At 28.5% G+C, this 21,973-nt stretch overlaps 2 protein-coding genes and 2 long non-coding RNA genes across 11 annotated transcripts in view; 2 read left to right on the top strand and 2 right to left on the bottom strand.

Moving 5' to 3' along the window:
• Myb (proto-oncogene like protein Myb) overlaps positions 1–14,647 on the top strand; it is a 35,917-nt gene extending 21,270 nt beyond the window's left edge. For 2 of the 5 annotated variants that reach the window (XM_086912983.1, XM_003693466.4), the window contains exons 2-10: positions 5,442–5,607; positions 6,927–7,091; positions 9,114–9,432; positions 9,538–9,865; positions 9,944–10,353; positions 10,426–10,742; positions 10,829–10,918; positions 13,053–13,178; positions 13,617–14,647. In XM_086912983.1, the coding sequence (XP_086769109.1) occupies positions 5,442–5,607; positions 6,927–7,091; positions 9,114–9,432; positions 9,538–9,865; positions 9,944–10,353; positions 10,426–10,742; positions 10,829–10,918; positions 13,053–13,178; positions 13,617–13,751 (2,056 nt within the window). In that variant the 3' untranslated portion in view covers positions 13,752–14,647. Of the gene's footprint in view, positions 1–5,441; positions 5,608–6,926; positions 7,092–7,863; positions 8,222–8,287; positions 8,659–9,113; positions 9,433–9,537; positions 9,866–9,943; positions 10,354–10,425; positions 10,743–10,828; positions 10,919–13,052; positions 13,179–13,616 lie in introns of those variants that run through there. The other 3 variants (XM_086912985.1, XM_086912987.1, XM_086912984.1) reach the window with 3 other exon arrangements.
• LOC105735406 (uncharacterized) lies at positions 934–8,256 on the bottom strand. Its single transcript, XR_015293546.1, has 3 exons — positions 7,929–8,256; positions 2,222–2,346; positions 934–2,111 (listed from the first exon to the last, which is right to left on the bottom strand). It is a non-coding gene; the product is annotated as an uncharacterized LOC105735406 (long non-coding RNA).
• On the bottom strand, positions 12,398–21,886 carry Rchy1 (Ring finger and CHY zinc finger domain containing 1). Of its 4 annotated transcripts, none has more exons than XM_012486349.3 (5): positions 20,982–21,886; positions 17,951–18,268; positions 17,465–17,743; positions 17,298–17,388; positions 12,398–17,211 (listed from the first exon to the last, which is right to left on the bottom strand). In XM_012486349.3, exons 1-5 carry the CDS (start codon positions 21,105–21,107, stop codon positions 17,192–17,194), a joined length of 834 nt encoding a protein of 277 aa, XP_012341803.1. In that variant the 5' UTR covers positions 21,108–21,886; the 3' UTR covers positions 12,398–17,191. The 4 variants fall into 4 exon arrangements, with proteins under 4 accessions (XP_012341803.1, XP_003693509.1, XP_086769116.1 ...); XM_003693461.4 differs by having other exon boundaries at positions 12,398–17,214; XM_086912990.1 differs by lacking the exon at positions 20,982–21,886 and adding an exon at positions 18,536–18,664 and having other exon boundaries at positions 14,490–17,211.
• Positions 19,696–21,891, top strand: LOC116414335 (uncharacterized). Its single transcript, XR_015293551.1, has 2 exons — positions 19,696–20,142; positions 20,243–21,891. It is a non-coding gene; the product is annotated as an uncharacterized LOC116414335 (long non-coding RNA).
• The last annotated feature ends 82 nt before the right edge of the window (positions 21,892–21,973 follow it).

The following is a 21,973-nucleotide window of genomic DNA, read 5'->3' on the forward strand; positions in this document are numbered from 1 at the left end:
TTCCTTTTTTTCATTATTTTTGATCATCATCAAGAAAATTTTATATTCAAGAAAAATAAATAAATAACAATAAGGAAATAAAATTTTACAATTAATTAAAAGCAATTTCAAAAATTGTTATATTCCAAAATGCCATAATTATCAGAACTATAAACTCTAAAGGTTTTCATAATATCCATTTAGTCATTATATATGTGCATACATATGTATATTAAACATATCCCATGTTTGATTGCTTTACAACTTAAATCAATTTGATTGTATCTTGAAAGATGACCGATCTCATCCCATATCCCTTTTCGCAATCGTCATCAATAAAACGTTAGATGTCTGACCGGTATAAATATTCATGAACAGTGGACATTTTATAATTTATTTGCGATGCTTTCGAAGCAACGCAAGAAGGGGAATATACCACCCCCACTCAGGGTTAACAAACATCATGCGTGCGCACAATGCTCCATCCTTTCTACATATCTACACAGTTCTCTCGACTATCGCGCCACAACGTGCTTATATATATATATATATAGGTATACGTATATATATATATAGAATGGGCACATAGTTTCGCGGATCGTGAGAATGCCGGAGGAAGTCCTGCGTTCAGCCACGTGCCTCGGGATTTAAACTCAAGGATGCCTGCGACCGTTAGAACTTCCACGAAGGCGAAAGCCTTTACGTAACACAGTGAAAAAAAAAAAGAACGGATACTGATCGTCTTCGAGTATATATTTGCGATTCCCAGCGCTATTTCTATCCTTTTTTTCGCGTGTTACGACTAAATAGGTAAAGAATTGGTCACAAAAGTTCAATGTTCTAACACAAAAAATACTATTTCTTTTAAGCAAAATTGTTTTTTTTTTTCATCTATTTTATCTTATTTGCTTATTATATATACTTTATTCAACATTCTATTCAACAATTCAAAAATTTCTTTATTAATTATTTAATCTTTATTCTTTATTATTATTTAAAATAATAATGTAATTTCTCACATTTAATTTATCAAAAATATTTTACGTTGTTACATAATTGTCATATATAATAATGTGTTTATATATGACGTATTGGATCACATGTGACGAAAAGGATCACGTGTACATAATTTGTGCCGTCTTCTCCATTTTCACTTTTAAATTTGAATGAAACCACAGTCAAATACCGAATGGTTGTTCTGACATTCCGCGCACGTTCTGCTTCTGCTTTTTCAGACTTTCATTTAGTCAAACATACAAAATAGAAAGTGAAAAGAAGAATGCACAAAATGCGATTTACACATTCCATTCTTACATTCTGAAGATATCTTTTTTAAGGAAATTCCATTAAATTTAAAAAAAAATACATTTATTTCACATAATTATTACTGCATATGCGCAAAAATATAATTTTAACCTACGAGATTTTATATTTAAATAAATATAATTTTTTTCTTAATTCTATACGTAAAAAATGATATTCTTATAAACTCTGTTAACTTAAGAATTTGGTATCAAAAACTTGATTAAATATCTAGCTAGTTCTCATGAAAGCCGCGTCGTCTAGAGATACAGAGATATACTGTGATTGGATACCTTAGCTTGTCATGGAACTCCATCACATCTTTGAAATTTAAACATGGTTATATAATTGTTAATATATTATATTATTCAAATTATAAAAATCTATTTTTTCCTATTTCATAAATTCTATTTACCCTACAAAAATCACGTATATAAATTAACACAATTATAATAACAATTATAATAATTATTTTATGATTTACAACAATATAATCGAAATGATTTTTAGTTTTTAAAATTATATTCTTAAATTTAAACAGTAAGGTTATGAACTCTTTCTTCATAAAAAAAATTTAAAAAAATAAGATTCAATACAGCTGTTCAATCAGCCTCATCACGTGCTAATCGAGCAACAAATCACCGCCAAGTATTATTTGCATAGTTTCACGAATTTTGCTACGTTCACTTTTTTCCACGACGCGTCCTGTATACAGGAGACATTCCACTTAAACGGCACTCCCCTTTTGGTTCCTAGCATTCCCTCGCGACTTAACGCTTCATAACATATTCTCGACTTGTCCTTAGTCGGGAACGTAAACACATGTGCACCTGCAGAAAGTTAGTATATTTGAACAATGAAGATTGCATTGCTAGACTCCATCAATTAGATGCTGAATTACAAGGTATATCAGTTTGCGTTTTATACGAGTTTCTCTTACCGATGTAAAAACAGCTGCGGAGATGAAATGCGCGTGCTTCCTGTATAGCACTGTTGCCACGTGTGTGCCAGAATAAATATGCGCACGCATGTCTCATAACGTTTGTCGTATGAAAAATACGAAAACTGGAAGCAATAAAAAGAAGAATCTATTGATAATTGAGATTTTATTGATAATAGAATAGATATTTAAAAAAGGAACGAGTGATTTTTTGATTAACAAATTGCGAGTTAATCACGTGACTTATCGCTAGTTTTCTTGAGACTTCTATCGCCTTATCTTAATATTTTAATGATGAGTGGAGATTTCTAGGAAATCTTGTTAAGGATAGTAATCATTTTTTGTGCTGCTGAACATCGATACGTCACAAAAAGGAAACGAAATATTGAAGAATAGAATAAAATGTTTATAAAATACACTTTTATATATATGATAAAGATAGAAATAAAGATAAAAAAAATATGAAAATTTTATCAGGATATATTTTTCAAAACATATAATGATATAATGGTAATAATTTTAAAAAATTTCAATTTTCTATTTTTAGTTTCTTGTTTCAATATACATTTCTTTTTTTTTTTCTCACTTTTAAGCAATATACAGAAAAAGGAAGAACATGTGTGTATACGTATATTAATGAAGTATAATAGAAAGTTATAAAATGATGTAGCACTTATAGCATGCCACATATATATGTAACTACGACATATATATTCATATGAATTTTATCGTTATCATTACTTTCCATGCAAAGAGATATTTTTTGATATTATATTATTTCTTAATTTATTATTAGAATAAGGTGAAATCAACAATAAAGTTAATATTGATTTCGATGGTTAATCAAGATTAAATCAAGATTCAAAAGTAATTTCCAAAATAATTTCCAAATTAAAATTTTATTTCTTAATTCATCATTCTAAAAGATAGTAATTTTTTTATTATAATGTTCATTCACGAATATAATTATGTTATAAATTCTCTTTTAAACAAAAATTCATAATTTGCCAATTTAATATTTGGATTGTAAAATGATTAAATTGACTTATTAGTTAAAGTAATTTTTTAAATCATTTGTAGTACTATAAAGATTATAAAATTTAAATAGCAGTAACACATAATGTCTGAATTTTAATGCCAGTTCGATAATAAAAAATAAAATAATCTTCTACATTTTCAATTATATTTACTATTATATCTATTATATTTTCATAAAAATATTAAACATATTAAACTTTAAATCATATATACTGTATATTTACATATTATTTGATTATTTATTTTATAATAATTTTTTTATAAATTTGAAAGTTAATAAAATAATTATAATTACAAAAGTTTTGATCTCAAAAAAATTATCAATTTTTAAATATATTGAGTATTACATTCTATTATATTTCAACATTGAAGATCATTATCTTTTATTTTTTCTAAAATTCCAAATAAATATGAATAATATTTAATGATTAATGAATTATGTACATCGTTGGACTGGACGTCACAGCGATGTCTGCAGTTTTGATGGAACAAAAGAGTTAAACGAACGCCGTTTGGCAAAAGTTCATACGATATACATAGCTGTTTGCAGCGGAAACGCGGTCGTGGTCTGCCTGAAACAGTAAACATAACAAGCGGTCGGCCGTTGCGTTTGATTTCTCTATGTAGTCGAATATATAAGAGTACATATACATGTGTACTTCATCTCAAACTGACCGGCTATCGTCGACGAATTACGTCATCCTGCGAACATAAACTCTATAGTGGTTGGAATGTAAATACGCTAAGATGACGAGCCAACTGTTGGACTAATTGCATTTGAGTATTGTGTAACATGAACTCTGGCTTGTTTCTTCCATAAATTTCTTGACTTTTACTACTGAAGTCTGTTTATAGGTTACTATAGTATATCATTTATATCAGTAATGTTTTTTTTTAAGAAATTCTTTAAAGAAATTTCATAAGATTAATAAATAATATTATTTAATTAATTAATAAAGTTAAATTAAAAGTATAGACAAACATATTTGAAATAGTATTTTTGTTGCAACAGAAAAATAGAATACTAAAATTTAATGAATAAGAATATTTTTTCTAAATATTTTTAAATGAAATGAATACTATTAGATTCAAATTAAGTAATATTTTTGAAATTTGAGATTAGGAATATTATTTTGGTTGACAGAATTATTATGGATGAGCTTGACTGATGTAAAAAACCTTTTAACATCTACTACAGAAAAAATTATATTCATTGTATATAATACTTTGTGATTAATGGAAATTCTTTTTTGAAAAATAAATTGACTTAAACAAATTTGACTTAATCATATAAACAATTGAGCTTATTGATATACATATTTTTTCTAAAATATTTGTAAAAATTATTTAGAAAATTTTTTTATTGCATCTTTATAAATATTTTATTTATATTTTTTTCAAGTGAATGATTATATATTTTTAATGGTTTCAATATTATATAAATATTATATAAGAGATAAATTAAATTAATCAAGTAAATAGTTTTTTTCCTTTTTTTTTTTGCTTAGATAATTTTGCTTTTTCTTTAAGTTTGATTAAAAGAGAAAAAATTAGAAAATAGTGAAAGGAAGAGAGGGTGAGAATGAATAACGACAGGAAATCCTTGAAGACAAAGAAGACGAATAAACCACTAGCAACCACAAAAACTGACACTGGCCAGACTGTGGTCAAGATTGCCTCTTGGTTGGCGGTTTAGGGCAAGGGTGAAGAACAAAGGGGTAACGAGTACGCGATAGTTTCTTTGACAAAGAAGAGGAAGAAACACGCACAGGTCGGATGGTCAGCCATCCGTGATTTCCCGTCTTCATCATTCTACAAAAAAATGGCTATATCCGTTACATGTCGCACATTTGATCTTGTGAATCTCGATATTCATCTTGAATTGTAGTTTTACGTTAATTAATAATCATCATAAGAAAAAGATAAGAAATTTCATGATAGGCGTTAAAATCATTTGTGCCATTTGTGTTAACTTTGAATATTTTTAATATTAAAATTAATAAATAACAGATGTTACCATTAATTTGACTTATCAATTTTTTTTATAAAAAAAAAAAAGATACTAGTAAATATCATTGCATAGAGAAATGCAACTTTTAGAAATACGAATTTCTAAATTTCAAATTCAATTTTATGATTTCCAAATTATGAAAGGACAATATTTTCTTTGTTTTTTTCTTAGATCGCGATCTGGATACGATTCTAGTAGCGGCGGAGAATCTGACAATGAATACAATGCTATTGCTTGTCGTGGAGCCGGTAATCAATCTCAAAATCCGAACACAACAAATGCAAGCAGTCATGGGCAGGGAAAGCATATAAACAAAGGAAGATGGACCAAAGAGGAGGTAATTAATTGAGAATATTCATGTTAAATATTCTAATTAAAATTAATCTTATTAATAAAGTATTTAAATCTTAATTATTAATAACATAATTATAACATAATAAAAAAATTTAAATATTAATTTAAATATTTGTTAAATATTTCTATTATAAAATATTTTAAAATATGTTATAAAATATTATAATTTAAAAAAGATAAAAATTTTTTAAATATATTCTAAACTATATTTATAAAAAATATTTTAAAAAGTTCCATAAATTGGTACACATAAATTAGATTATACCAATGATTATAATCATCATGATAAACAATGTTCTATGCTTTTTTTTTTCCTCTTCCTCTTTAACAGAGCTCGATATTTGCGAGAATGTACACGTGACCGCGTCATCATACTATGACTTTGATCAGATGTAACGCGAAAGGGGAGGGATACAATGAGCACAGGCCTCGAAAAAAGGTCCACCCTTCGTACCTTCTACAACGAGTTACGTCCGCGGGCAGATGCCCTCGACCACCCCATAGTCATATGCGTAGCCATAGAGTACGAAGAGCGCCGTATGGTTTCCCGTGGGAAATATCACAGACCTAACGATCCTATGCATTTGTTACATGACCTTTTTTCTTTTTTCTTTCTCTCTTTCTTTCATCTCTTTTCTTTTTTTTAATTTGATGCAATTGCAAAATAAAAAGTTTCACAATACATTTTGAAATATTTTCATTATTTCTTTAATTTTAAAGTTTTAGATTTCAAATTATCAATTTGATTTCCACTCGCAACTCCATCTTTATTAGAAATTTTTATTAGAAATCTTTATAGAAATTAACATTGCAATAGTAGTATTAATTTCATGTTCATCTGATCTTTTTTTCTTGTTGTTTATATATTTAATCTTTCTCATAAAGATATTTTTATTGTCCTTTTGATAAAAAAAAAAGTATCCATAAATATTAAAAATTCTTTTCTAAGAGTTATATATCATTATATGAAATATAAATCATCATATTTTGAAAATATAATTCATAACTTATTAACACAATTTTAACCTCCAAAGAATAGATACAATATTTACTTTAAATAGTTTACTTACTTAAAATAGCTTGAACTAAATTATTCACGCGAATTATACTTATCAAGTTTCATAAGTTTTATCAATGTTCAGCGATATAAAATTCAAATACACTTGTTTTAAAACATTTTCAAACTTTAAAGGTTTTGTCATAATTTTTTTTCTATTTATACTGTATATTATATTTTTTATGCATAGTATATATATATGTATATGATTAATGTACTTATGTTCTGTTTCAAATGGATTTCAGGATGCTGTATTAAAACAGTTAGTGAGCAATGCTGAACAACTTGGGACTGGGCTTCGATGGGATGCCATAGCCAGCCACTTTCCAGATCGAAGTGATGTTCAATGCCAGCAGAGATGGGCGAAGGTCGTAAACCCGGAATTAGTCAAAGGACCATGGACAAAAGAGGTATATTAATGGAATTAATGAAGCTAAATTAATGAAGCTTATTAATTAATATATATTTTTTTTTAATATTAAGAAACCTAATTTCTATGCAAACTTTAAAAATTTAATATTTAGGATTTCAGAATTTAAAACTAAAATATGATTTTTTAAAATAATAATTCATTTCGAGTTTCGAGAATATCATAAATATCTTGTATAGTAGTTAGATATTAGTATAGATAATAGTAATTGATAATACTATTTTTATCGATATTTAGCGATACTTTATGATTTTATTTGATACTTTATTTGAATATTGTATCATTGAAAAATCAATGAAATTTAATCAACTGATTTTCAATAGAGGCCAATCAATCCAAATCAAATGAAAGATCCATTACACACCCTCTTCATCTATCGCGACCAGATCTGTTCAGATAGTATGAAACTGAGAAAACTTTTAAATTAAAAGTTGGATAACATTCTGCAGAATTTTTCCTTTGGCTCAGAAGCTTTTTTTTTATATATCTATTTAACAACTCACATGAATCAGTAGTTAGATTCGATATTGTATTAAAACTTCAAAATCACTCTCTTAAAATATTCTCATAATATTTATAACATATAACACATATATCTCTTCACATGTATTTTAAAAATACATATCCTACCTTCTATTAGTAAAAAATACCATGAGCTTCCTTTTTTGATCACCAGATGTCTCCAATATTGTAAGCTATAGATTCATTATTAGCGTGAATAATAACATCATAAGCCTAATCAATTTCATCATAGTCAATAAAAACCAAACTTGAACCAAACTCATTTAAAAATGCTTCAAAATTCTTGTTGCCTCACCTCTAAGGGACTAGCGATCAAGTTTCTCCGACTCGTTTAAATTTCGAAGGTTCAAATTCATAACGGCACGGCCCTGCACAGTACATACGCCTACACGTAGCGAAGGCAAAGCTCTCCGTCTGTCCGCTGAGGGTCGCCACGGTGGGGTATGCAATAAGAAAAAGAGCCACGAGAGGTCTGTAGAGATGCTGCATCGCCGTCTTGCCAATGCACTTGGCAACAGCCAAGGGCAAGTAAAGCCTCTGACATCGCCGTCATGGAGGGCCACATTGGTGTGTACCTGATTTTTCATGGTATGGGAGCGTCCTCGGTGCAACCTCCTCTTACTCCTCTGTCTTTCCCTTTCTTTTTCCTCTTCTTTTCGTTCGTTCTTTTCCTCTGTGCACCGACGGTCATCATGCATCGCGTGAATCCTTTTCTCCTTTCCTTTCCGCCGTCTTCTCGACCTACCACTTCGTTCTCTGTTCGATTCTTCTATTTGCTTTCGAGAAATTGCTCCATGAGTTGGATTTGCCTTCCGGTGAGAATTTGTCAACAGAAGACTTTGTTGAAGACGATTTTGGTAACAATCAACAAGATGAGAGGCGCTAGAAAAAACGGCGATTGTTTGGAAGCAATTGATAATGTTTGAATCAGAATGATTTCAATCAATCATTCTCAAGCAATCATAGTTACATATTTATGTAACATAGGCTTATATCAGATAATCAGCGATAATTTTTGCTATTTGGTAATTAGTATTTGGTATTGTTTGCTTGATGGCCTATTGGAAGATTAAAAAATTTTATTCATATATTTGATGGAATTTTAAGGAAAAATTAAAATAATTATTTTTAATACGATTCATGTGATATTGTATCATATAATTGTTACAAATTGGAAGCATATTTTGCGATTAAAGAATCTGGTATTAACAATATAATGACTTTAAATTAATAGAAATTTTATAATTGAAGATTAGCTAATATGAGATTTTAAAATAGGATAATTTATTAAAATAAAATATATGATGTTTTAATTCAGGATATTTTTGATTTTCCATCCTGTTATTGAAAGGAAAATCTTAAGATAATTCTTTTATTATAAACTTTCTTAATATTATTTATTTTTGATAATATTTAGGATAACTATCGAATTTTTATGAATCAATTTCAATATTCTATTAATAATTGGTGATGTTTGCAGGAAGACGAAAAAGTGGTGGAATTAGTGGAACGATATGGACCGAAGAAGTGGACATTAATTGCACGACATTTGAAAGGTCGTATTGGTAAACAATGTCGAGAACGATGGCATAACCATCTAAATCCGGGTATTAAGAAAACAGCGTGGACAGAAGCGGAAGATAGGATCATTGTAGAAGCACATCGCAGGGTGGGCAATCAATGGGCAAAAATAGCAAAATTATTACCAGGCAGAACTGACAATGCCATAAAAAATCATTGGAATAGCACTATGAGAAGAAAATATGAAACTGAGGAAGGTAGATCCACGAGCACAAGAGGTTTGTATCAATTCATTCATTCTTTAATCAATAATAATATATTTTTATGTATAAATAAAGATTATTAAAAATGAATCATTTAATAAAAATAAGTATTTTTAATAGGGAGAGGTAGAAGAAAAGCTATAGAAACATCTTCAGTATCCTCTAAAGATAATCTTTGTCCAGAAGAGGATATCTCCAGTCAGAATTGTTTAAAATCAACGAATAATGACAATGCCTCAACTTTGACTAATGTACAGCCACATACTCTGGGCATTGATCAATTGCAATGGACCAGAACTTGGGATAATCAACAGAATAGTCAGACTTACCAAAGTCTTTTGAATCTGAATGAACGGTCGCATAATAATGAATCTCGACTAAACTCCCCTTCAAAAACGGGAAGTTCTTTTTCTAGAGTCAAGACTGCACAAATGTCACCTTTCACAAAGTATGATATGAATAAAATAAAAAAAATATAAAATTTTTCAAAGATAATTGAAAAGAATTATTTATTAACGTGTTATAGGTATTTCGACTTGCAAATACAGGGTGAAGCGACTAGTTCAAAAAATTCAGAAATCAGATTAATGCCTATGCCAGATTTAGAAGAGATTCCTGGTGCTGTAACGGAGAAAGAGAGGAGTAGTCCACCCCCAATTTTACGTCGACGTAAAAATACTCAAGTTCTTCAACAAAGGACAGAAACTCCTGATAATGTGAGCCAGTCTGATTATTTAATAATAAATCAACAGGAACAACAGACTGGTGAGACCACCCCATCCACACCTATTAAACAATTGCCATTCAGCCCGTCACAGTTTTTGAACAGTCTGAGTCCCGAGACATCTTCCTGGCCACGAGCGAGTACTCCTAAAGGCAGTAGCCCTGGTCCACTCACCACACCACAACCTACTGGTCTTCGACGAAGTCAAAACGGTATATATTTTTATTTATTTTTTGATCTGTACAATTTTTATTTATAATAGTACATTATTATTATTATTATAGATGGCAATACGCCGAGGACACCAACACCGTTCAAAAATGCATTAGCAGAATTAGAACGGCGCAGCGGCGCGACTACTCAGTTACCTGCTACCCCCAGTCGTTTAGATGCTCTAACCGAAATCATCAAACAGGAAACCGATCGTGAAAGTTTAGTAGGAACTAGTACTATTCTTCAAGATTCTGGTTACAGTACAATTAGACGACGGGGTAAAGAGAATAGTGCTCCTGGCGGAAAGAGAGCACGCAAAGCACTCTCTCAAGCTTGGGCAAATGCTTCTCAAGATAATTCCGAAATGAGTTTCGTTGTAGAAACACCCGTAAGTTGAATATGAATATTTAAAGATATTATAAGATTAGAAATTATATCATTTAATCTATTTATTTATTTCATTTTATATTATAGAGTAAAAGTTTGGACACATCGGTATTATTTTCACCGGCATCCATGGCGTTGGAAGACAGTTTCTTAACAGCAGGGACTAGTCCCATAAAGGTAGAGAATGTCCATACTCAAACGTATATTCAAACTCAACCAGCCCTATCCTGGTATTATTCCCGTACCAATCGCCTTTAGACACGCTAGCCGGCCTTTTCTTAACTTTCTTATTTTAACACTATCTTTTTCTTTTAAATTCTTCTGTTAAATATATTTTAATCATTTCATATAATCATTTTAATATTGTCTGCCTTTCGATTAACATTAAATATGCCTTGTTCTTTTTCTTTCTTTTTTTTCAATCCCCCTTTTTTCTTCATAATTTATGACTAAATGTTAAACGACGTGCGAGAAATTAACCTTGTTTTTATATCTATTAGACTGGTTATGATTATCAATTCCTTTTTGTCGACCCGGTATCATTCAATCCAAAGATTATTAGTGACTTTTTTTTTTCTTTTCTTAGATCTTAAGTATATAATTATAAAGTAACATGACTAACATTAATAATGGTATAGAATATCGGTTTAATCTATTTATATTAATTAATTTATTTTTTTTTTGTCAACGCGTATGCTTTTCGTGTTAAATTATTTATGTTTAATAATATTTTATGCTTGAAACGAAACTTATGATCATGAATTAAGAAACAAAATGTTTCATATTATTTGTCATTAATTAAATCACTAAGATAAAAATGACCACAAAAAAGCCAACACTATGAGGTACTTAAGTTATATTTTTGCGCGTATTATAATATTTATTTCTGGTCGACATTTATTGTCTATCTTTTTATTGAAAATATCCGTACTCTTCGTTATTAAACGTACATATTATTTGATGTGTAGAGATGATTATATTTCGTTTTTGTTTGCTTCATTTTTCTTTTTCTACGATTAATTTTACAAAAATTAAATTATGTTTTATTGTCATTTTATTTTTTTTGTTGATTAATCATATAAATTATTCGTGTAAATTATTCGTGTACATTAATTTGATATTTTGGAAGCGAAGTGAACTGAAAACATATATTTATTCCGGTGAAAAACCAAATTATTTATTGTTATAAGACTTATTTATTATTATAAAACTTATTTATGATACACATTTAAAAAAAAAAGAATAGTAATATTAAAATTTTTTAATAACAATATTATTAAGAATTCCTGATTTTAAAACATTTGTAAATTATTATAAGAATCCTGTGCACAACAGGTTAAACATGTGTACTTATGTAAATCTGTAATAAAGTATTAGTATTTAAGTACCATCGTACAATTATTTAATATTTAATTACAAAATATCATTAATTATATTAAATGTTTGCAGTTTCAATTTCGCCTCCTTAGTCATTTATATATGTTTCAGTAATAATAAAAATAATAATAATCTAAACGAAAAAAATGGATCACCGGTGATCCACATGGCACGAAACGTAATACTTATATAACCTAATAACTCCTTTGCCCTGCGATTAAATATCCTCAAATCATAAATATCCCGTCTATAATTATATATAATATATCTATATGGATATATACATATAAAACGTTTATTTATTATTATATATTAATATATATACATATTACATATATATTTTTTTAATTTCTTCGATAATGTTGAGTTGCCGCATGTTTATAACTAACTCAAACGTAAAACATCCTTATACAGGCCTGGCCTAGCGTACCAAAGTATCTTCCTTGTACTATCCTGTCCCGAAAATCCAAAGAACAATTTTGAGCAGTAGTTCCACTGGTCGCGAATGCTCCTCTTCGAAACCGATTCGCAATCATGCAAAGAAAAAAAGAAAGAAAAAAGAAAATACAAAAAGGCCTAGTCATTTTATAATGAAACGTGATAGTTTTTTTTTTTTTTTTGCATGTATATGAAATGTGTTCTAAAAAGAAAATATGAACGCATAAAACGGACAAGCTCACAATATTGTTTCGTAATTTTTCTATTTCTGTCTAATTATATCCTTTCTATCTCCATTTCTTTCTCTCTTTATAACTCCTCTTTTTCTTTTTTTTCTAAGCCTTTCAATTATGTCTCTAAAAACTGAAATTTTGATCTTAATATCATATATTTTTTTTTTCTGATAAAAAGAAAAAAAAAATAATTTTCAAATGAGCATTTTCTATATGCGTTCTTTTTACTCGCCGGCTGTAGCTAGTGTGTCTATCCTTTCCAGACTTCCCACGACTTTGTGTCCGTACAACGGAAGCCTAATGCCAAGAGAGCGATCACATTCGACGCATTCGACAGTCCCTGTTGTATCCTCAGCCCCTTGCCGCTCAGGCCAGTCAAACGTGCTAAGGTGAGTTGTTTTTTTAATTCTAGAATCGGTTCACTGTATCTCCTTAATGGGGTTGGCCGCATTAGAGATTCGATATTTTCGTGTCAGATTTCTTTTCGCATCGCTCCAATGCTTAATTTTCGTATACTGGAAAAACATCTGTTGCTATAGATCAAATTTCATTGCAGTATTTGATCTGTTGAAATATTAAATAGCTTGTGCAGGATAATAGTTATTAAGTATATCTTATATAGTTAAAAACTATTAAATATACCTTATAGTTTATATTAAAGTTCAAGTAATTTAATCTTATACATATAAAGTTTAAGAGAATTTAGCTTATAATTTTTTAAGTATGAGACTGTTTTAAATATTTGATCTCATCATATCCTAAATATTGCTGTATCATTTTATGCCATTCATAGTTTGATTTTCATTCTTGATTTGTTCTAATTGCAGATACATTTAGAAGCACAATGGGCAACAGTGGCATGTGGACGTACACGCGATCAGCTCGAAATGACGCGAGCTGCTCGACGATTTCTTAGCAGTCATGGATACTTGCCGTTACGTCCTCGTTCTTTAAATTTTTGAGAGTCCTTTTGTAAACATAGGGACTTAGTCGCACTTCGTGGTACAAAAAATGCGACATTAAACTAGTCGTAATTAAAATAATACGGCACTTCCGTTTAAGGAATATAGCCTTTTTCTATCAAATTTATCACACGATATAAAAAAGAAACACAGGAAAGCAAAGAAAAAATCTATTAGGCAATTTTACAGGTTGAATACGAATGGATGCATTAGAATAATTTTTTATGAATCATACAATTGATATAATATTGAATATTCTAACGCATAGCATACGTATATAAATAAATGAATTTTCTTTTTATGAAAAAATCCACAGTGCATCTGAAATTGTATCTTAAAAAAAGAAGAAATGTCACGCTTTATAAATACTTATATTTATGATTTGTTCTCAGTAGGATATATGTGGACCACAAATAAATCACAAAAATAAAAATAAAGCAAGATATTTCTGCCTTTTTTGATAGGAAGTTGCTATTACATTGGCATATAGGTATAGTAATAAAAGTATAAAAAAAAGAAACCTCATTTCTTTCGTAAACATAGTTATTCCTGATAGTACAAATTATAAATTTATATGCAATTTTTTAAAGGGACATCAGGAGTTAATAATGTTTACATAAAGAAATTCTTCTCTGTGAATTGATATTATAAACAATTTATTTTCTATTAAAATATGAAAAAATTGTTGCCATATAAAGTAGCGACTTCTTATCATATTCGTATGAAACGATGAAAGAATAAAATAATAGCTGGTTTATTTGATACAATAGTATATATATTATATAATATAAAACAAAAGCATTATTGCGGCCGTTATGTACAAAGAGCCTTTGTAACTGGTATTTAATTTACAATTGAATAATAAAGACGTGATAATAATCACACCAAAAAATAAACAATTGGTAATATTTTTTTAAACCAGCACAATGTTGTTTTCAAACTAGAAGAGATTATGTCATGATTTGATTTTAATATGTCATAATTTCTCATATTATGCTTTTAAATTAAATTATATGTTAATATAACAATAACAATAATTCAATTTTCGGCGTATATTAACGTCTTTTATGAAACTTGGAATGCCATGAAATGAATAATACAAGTGCTTATACAATAAACAGCCATACACATATTATTCAACAAACAATTGAAAAAGATTCAATAATCAAAAAAATCTCACAATCAGGTGAGGTATATCAAGAGTGCCTACCAACTCAACTTTTATTTGAGTTTGAAACATCGTATCATATTTTAATATTTTAAACATGTCCTTTAGAATGCACAAATACGCTTTATCTCATATTAGCAATCGAAATATAATATAGTATCTAAACGTGAATGATGATAAGATTACTCAGTAGTATATACGTACAAACTGAATACAATATGACAATGTTTATGAGCGATGTATAAGCGTCAAACGTAATTCTAAAGCTCTTTCTGTACACGCGTTTCCTTAATATATTTTAATAGTGTATAGAATTTGGAATTTTCATTAAAACTTTGAAATCAAATTAAAAAAATTTATCATGATATTAAATTTTAATTTTAGAAATTATTAATTATATATAAAGTGTTAATATATTCATGTGATGTAGAGGCTAAAACAAACATAAAAATTGATATATAAAAATGTCAGTTGAAGTTTATTTTATATTATGTTATAAATAATTAAAGTTTGCGATCGAAATTTTTAAATAAATAATACAGTGTATGATAAAGAATTGTCTCACTTCATCTGATGTAAATTTCAATTGTTTATAACTTAATGAATATGCTTCAACTGAAATTTTTACATATCAATTTTTTAATTTGATTTTTAAAATCTCTAAAGATATTTCACAAATATATTAATACCTTAAATAATATTCATTTTTTACAATTTAACTTTTATTACCAATTATATTATATTTATTTTGTTTTAAAACTAAAAGAAATTAATAAAGTATGTCTTTCTTAATTATTTAAGTAAATTTAATTTAAAAAAAAATACTGCTTCCAATTTGTTCATTGTTGTTTCATGTATTGAATATTTTTTCAAAAGTATAATTGAAATAAATTAAAATATCGTCATTTATAATTAGACATTAAAATATTTAACAACATGAATCACTAATTCATGTAAAAGGAGTTAAACATGTTTGTCTTGTTTTAAACATATTTTCTTGGAGAAAAAATTAAAAATGTTAATTTTTTTATTTTAGTAAAATACAATACTTCCTCTATTATGCTAAATATGAATATGAAATATGAATTATGCTAAATATTTATTAATTATTAAAATAAAATTTAATATCAAATTACATAAAATCAAATTTTTTTTATCCATAAAAATATACATTTAAACGCGTGCACTAAAAGATGCCTAATTATACGCACAAGTTTATAATTATGGTCGTTTTAATTTATAATAACATGATGGTAATGCCCGATAAAATTCGATAGATGAATGTCGAAGCTTGAAATCTCATGATTTATTTCAAAGGTTTACGATATGAATTTATTTCGTTATTCGAATATTTTCAAAAAATTATTGTATTAGATATCAGCTTACGTCACCCAACTATCTGAGATTCCTCCGCGCATTTTTTTTCTATATATAGAACATTTGTATCAAGAAGTGATTCAAGTGATCTTTGACTAGATGGCGATCTTTTCGAAAATTGCGCGTACAATAATTAATTAAGAAATAAAATCGTCTTATTAGTAATAATCTCATTGATTTCTATCTCTACATATAACTGTGTAATATAACATCGGGAAACTATGTGTATCATAAAGGAACTCTTAGCTGTTGATTATAATAGTAGCTAAAAGAGGGGAATTTTTTGACTAGCACTACCGGTATATGTTGATCAAATAGCATTTACGAAAAGATTGCATCAAAAGAAAGTCACGCATCATGAAATGTTCAAAACTCCATTTAATACAGCGCGAGAAGAATTTTAAGAAATGGGTGATACCATGCATACCGCGTCACCAATCGATAACAAAATGAGAATCGCCAAGAATATATTATATATTGTTTCATTTAGAATTACTATTATTATGTGTAATAATTAATATATTTTCATAAAAAGAATCTACTATTCTTAATAATTTGAATTAAAATGAATTCACGATTTAAATCGTGATTATTGAATAATTTTCGATGTCTCATGGTTAAAAATATAAGCGCTGATCATTTTCAGTCGCTACATTCAGCCTCCTAATAAAATAACATCTATAAAAAGTCTGAAAATCAACAAAGATGTATAAATTCACTAAAAACAAATAAAGAGGTATAATGCCAAAGAGGCCATTTTCTAATGTCTTTTTCTTTACAATCGCTTAAAAGCAACACTTTCTCGCGGGAATTGCATAATTTTCCCGTTGTAATACTCAGAATTTTATGTTCTGCATAATTTTTCTTCATTATCCATAATGTTGATACTAATTATTTAGTCCAATGTATCTGGATCTGCTAAAAATTTTTTAAAACACATAGAAACTAATTGTAACATAAAAAAATTAAAAATATAAAAATAATTACTAATTAATATCAACCTGGAGAAGGAGATCCTTTAACCCTGCAAGTGTTATAACTTCCACAATTCAAACATTTCAAACCTACAATATGGAATTTTACTGTTGACTCCTAAAAAATTGTTTGATTATATTTATCATTTTTAAATTACATAATTCAAATATTTAAAATAAGATGCTTCTTTTACCTCATGGCAGTCTTTGCACAGAATATCAACCTTATAATCCCTATATTCTTCTGGCATTGGTGTTGATGATACTTCCATATCCAAAAATCTCCATAAATCAGTCATATCTAGAAGGGATACTTGGCAAGTTGGACATGCATAATGTCCTGAATGTAACAATTCTTCAAAGCATGTGCGATGAAGTAAATGACCACAGTTTGGAATGTGACAAGGTATACGACTTGTGTGAATATCCTCAAGACAAACTGGACAATTTGCATGAGAAACATTTTCTACACACTGAAAATATGAAACAAAGTATTGATTTTATATGAATTATTTTCTATAATTATATTTAAAACTGAAACTTCTTTTTATCTATTACTTCATCAAATCAAGTACATGTATTTATTACAGTAAATTAATAAAAAATTGTTTTAGCCAAGTATATCATACAGAATAGAAATACTTTCATTGACATTTAATCAAAATTGATACATTACATACCGTGTGTCCGTTTTGTAATTGAACTGGTAAACACATGTTGCACTTGGCACAGTGGAAAAATCGGTCGCGACCGCCGACTCTACATATTCCGCAACCATCGCAATGATACTGATTCTTGTCCTCATCATCAAATAAATTGCACTCGAGACATGTATATTTACCGAATCGACAATGACAATTTTGGCAAGTAGCTTGTACTGGTTGACGAGTATCACATAAAACGCATATCAGTTCTGTGACTTCTTTTCTGTTTACTGTATGAGTCTCTTCTTTATCGTGGCAGAATCGACATGTGTATACCTTGTTGCAGCATGGTGTCTAAAAAAACAATAAATATTATCCGTTAATTTTGAAAAAAATTACATATATTTTTAAATTCAAATTTTCAATTAAAATGCTAGAAAAGTGTCATCGATGTTTCTTGGACACTTTAGAAAACGAAGGTCTTAGATAATAATCCAATTAGCCCCCATATGAATCCATCCTTGATCCCTAACCCTTTCGATGCAGCAGACGCTTATAAGCGTTCGGCAAAACTGTTCGACAACGTACGGTGATCAGCGTGCAGAGAATATGATAACATACCATTATGAAACTCGTTCCGCACGTGATGCTAGTACGTTCAGCGACATCGAAAGAATTACTCACATCAAGTTAAAAAAACATTTATAGTTGTCGACAACTATATGAATTTTTCCATTATTAAGAAAATCTATAATGATTCATATAAAATTTTTCCATGCAATAATGATTGGTTGTCGAAATGATGGAATGTTTTAATGTTAACATTTTAATAACCGACTCAACATAGTGTGTAATTGATTTTTATCATGATTATTGAATTTCTATTAGATGGCGCACATTCGCATCTTCCACGTGCTATCGTAACACGTGTTATAACCATTTTAATATGACTTTATAGGTTTTTCACTTGAATTATTATTTTATATAAAAAATTAATGAAAAATATCAATTTTTATGAATTAAAATTTCATAAAAATAATTACTATTTATATTGAATTAAGTAAAAGTTCAATAAAATGTCATAACAAAATCACGTTAATTTATCGACATGTCATAAATTTTAATGATTTTTAAATATCATTATATATATTATAAATATAAGATAAAAATAACATTTTAAATAATTTTTTCTTATACATATAACTATCACTTTTAATTTATATATATATGACAACATGCATTAAATGTGATTATAATTTACCATTCGGCAATCGGTATTTAAAATGTACTATGGATCAAAAAATGAATATTTCTGCAGAATGTTCAAACATTCAAATGTTAGTAATTATTTTTTGTAAAGTTGTTTGTTTAGTCTTGAAAAGTAAAGCCAACCGATAGTTTTATACGATTATATATATATATTTAGTTGTTCTAAAATCTTGTCTTCTATAACATTTAAAAATTATTAAAATCTACAGACATATATATCGATAATTTTAATAGAGAGAATTACTTAAGAGTCATAAATTATTTAAGTTAAAATTTTATATAGCAAAATTATTTAATGCAATTTTTAAATATCAATGATTTTTGAATTTTTGAAGAAAAATTATTATTTCAAAGTATAATTAAAATATATTACTGATTTACTATGTATAAATGGTTTGCTTTTTCAGTAAGATATAATAAATGCATGTTTTCTCGATCATAAGATATAGATTATTCACGGTGCTTACTTGAATAATATTTGAATATTTGAATAACAAAAATTCAAGTGTCTTATCTTTATGCGTTCAGGTAAACAAGACAAATCGTGTAAGCAGACAAGTAAATCACAAATCTGATATTTTTCATTGCAAAATACGAAATATGTATTGAAAATATCCATGAAAAAAAAAAGTAAAATTATAATTATACTTTTTTTCAGACAATTTAGAAAAACTAGTAACTGGTAACAGCACATGACATTTGACTTATCGCGGCAATTGGTAAGCAATGCTGTGAGAGGGCGTTTCATTACACAACATATGGCTGAACTTCATCGATTTGTTTGCTACGTACATACATATATATATGAAACGCATGTCGCGTTTACAATGAATAAGAAAAGCTTGTGTACAAGCGATTTTGGTGTTGGTCGTTAATTGTAAGAACGCTATGTGCGTCGTTTATTTTAGAAACATTTACCCAGAATTATTGATTATTCAAGTTCAAGAATAGTTTTTAAGGTATCGAAACTTTTTATTTTCAACTTTTTGTTATAGTGCGTTATAAACATTCAAATAGACTACTCTATGAATGCTTTTCGAATTTTATCTGTTGTTTTAGGCGGCGCTCAAAACGCTTCTTATGAAATGTAAATTCGGTTTATTAGTTGAGTGAAGATTCGTTGAAATAACCGACTACAAATCTATAATTGTCAACTATTAATTTACCATGCAGATTTCTTAAAATATTCGGACAATCAAATTTATTCAGTGATTTTAAATAGGATTACAATTATGATAATATAACGCAATCATATAAATAATAAATCGTTATTGACATTTTATAATATTCGCTCGCAAAAATCATATTATAAAAAGTTTTATAAAAAGTTTTATATTTCAATCTCATATGAAATCTTTCGTTTTTCATTGATTAATTTGAAATATATACATATATCCGTAGGGATGCTGTTATGCGAATTAATTGAATTAACTGTCAATCGGTGACGTACTTACAACCACTTAACGGTCCAATTAATAATATACATGAAAAAGATCTATAACTCGTTATATTGTTACTAGAGAATTAATCAGAAACTTTGATAAATATATATATTTATGATGATATAAAATAGGAAGAATTTAAAAATTAATAAAATCAAAATCGTCGTTCGTTGTAACAAATTCAAAAAATGATTTATATGAACATAGAGGCAATATTACAAACGGTCTTTAAGAAAAGCATGTTTTTTTTTTGTAGTTAAAATGCACGAATTGATCATTAAACATCTGCGTGATCAAAACCGAAAACAGAGAGATTATACATGTACTTGCAAGAAAAAACCGATTGAGATACTTACAACAAATTTAGATTTTCGTTTATAATGCTCGCAGCCGTAATCATCATCAGCAGTGGCTTCCAAGGGTTCCTCCTTTGACGTCGACGCACGATCAGCCACAGTGCGCGCTTCGTCGTTATTCTCCATATCTTTCGATGATCCTAAATTCCTACCTCTTTCTCCTCCGCCGCCTCCTTCTCATCGACTCGCACGTCCTTTTCAGATTTTCTTGTGCCGTATCCGATTAACACTATCTCGGCTACAGTTTGTTTGTTTAATTAACACACTAGCGGCGATTCAAAAACGGTAGAAAAAGAACACCGACGTAGAACGTTCGGATCACGCGCCGACAAGCGAGCAAGGGCTGTTTATTCTGTATGAATAGGCAGCCCTCAACCCGAACCAATAGGAAATATTTCAAGTCTCATATGTCTGATCATCAGAAGAAAATTGAATCGTGCCATCATTAGCAGTTAATGTATTACAACACGTCTCTACGTCGCGAATGTTTCGAAGAAATTTCACAATCCGTTCCCTAAATCGCAGGATTTTCGTTGCACATCTGATTGTAAGAAACGATAGCTTTTGTTTGTTTGTTACAAAACTGCATTTGGCCGAATAACTATCATTTCTTGGAAATTTCGAAGAAAAATGAATCGACACTCACTACTTCTGACACTTCTCCACTTCGTTGTACTATCACCACGGTGTAATGATTACAACGGCAAACGATGTTCGGAAAAAAGGATGCAAAACTATGGCCGGAAATTGTGACTCGATGAAGTACTACGTCGCGTTTATACATATCCGACCCGCGAAGATTTAAATATATTTATAATGCAAGCAATTCAATAATGTTATTTTGTACAATCTAAATTATTAACACGAAATAATAAGTAATAAATAAATGAAAATTCGGTTTTTGTGTCAATTTGTTATATTCTTAATTGTTATAAAAGCTAACGACAGTTATGATATATATAAATATAAATAAGATAAATATTCAAAACATC

The sequence above is a fragment of the Apis florea genome, unplaced genomic scaffold (assembly GCF_048593485.1).
Source record: "Apis florea isolate Af1SG1 unplaced genomic scaffold, ASM4859348v1 contig_3493_pilon, whole genome shotgun sequence".
Taxonomy (NCBI): Eukaryota; Metazoa; Arthropoda; class Insecta; order Hymenoptera; family Apidae; genus Apis; species Apis florea.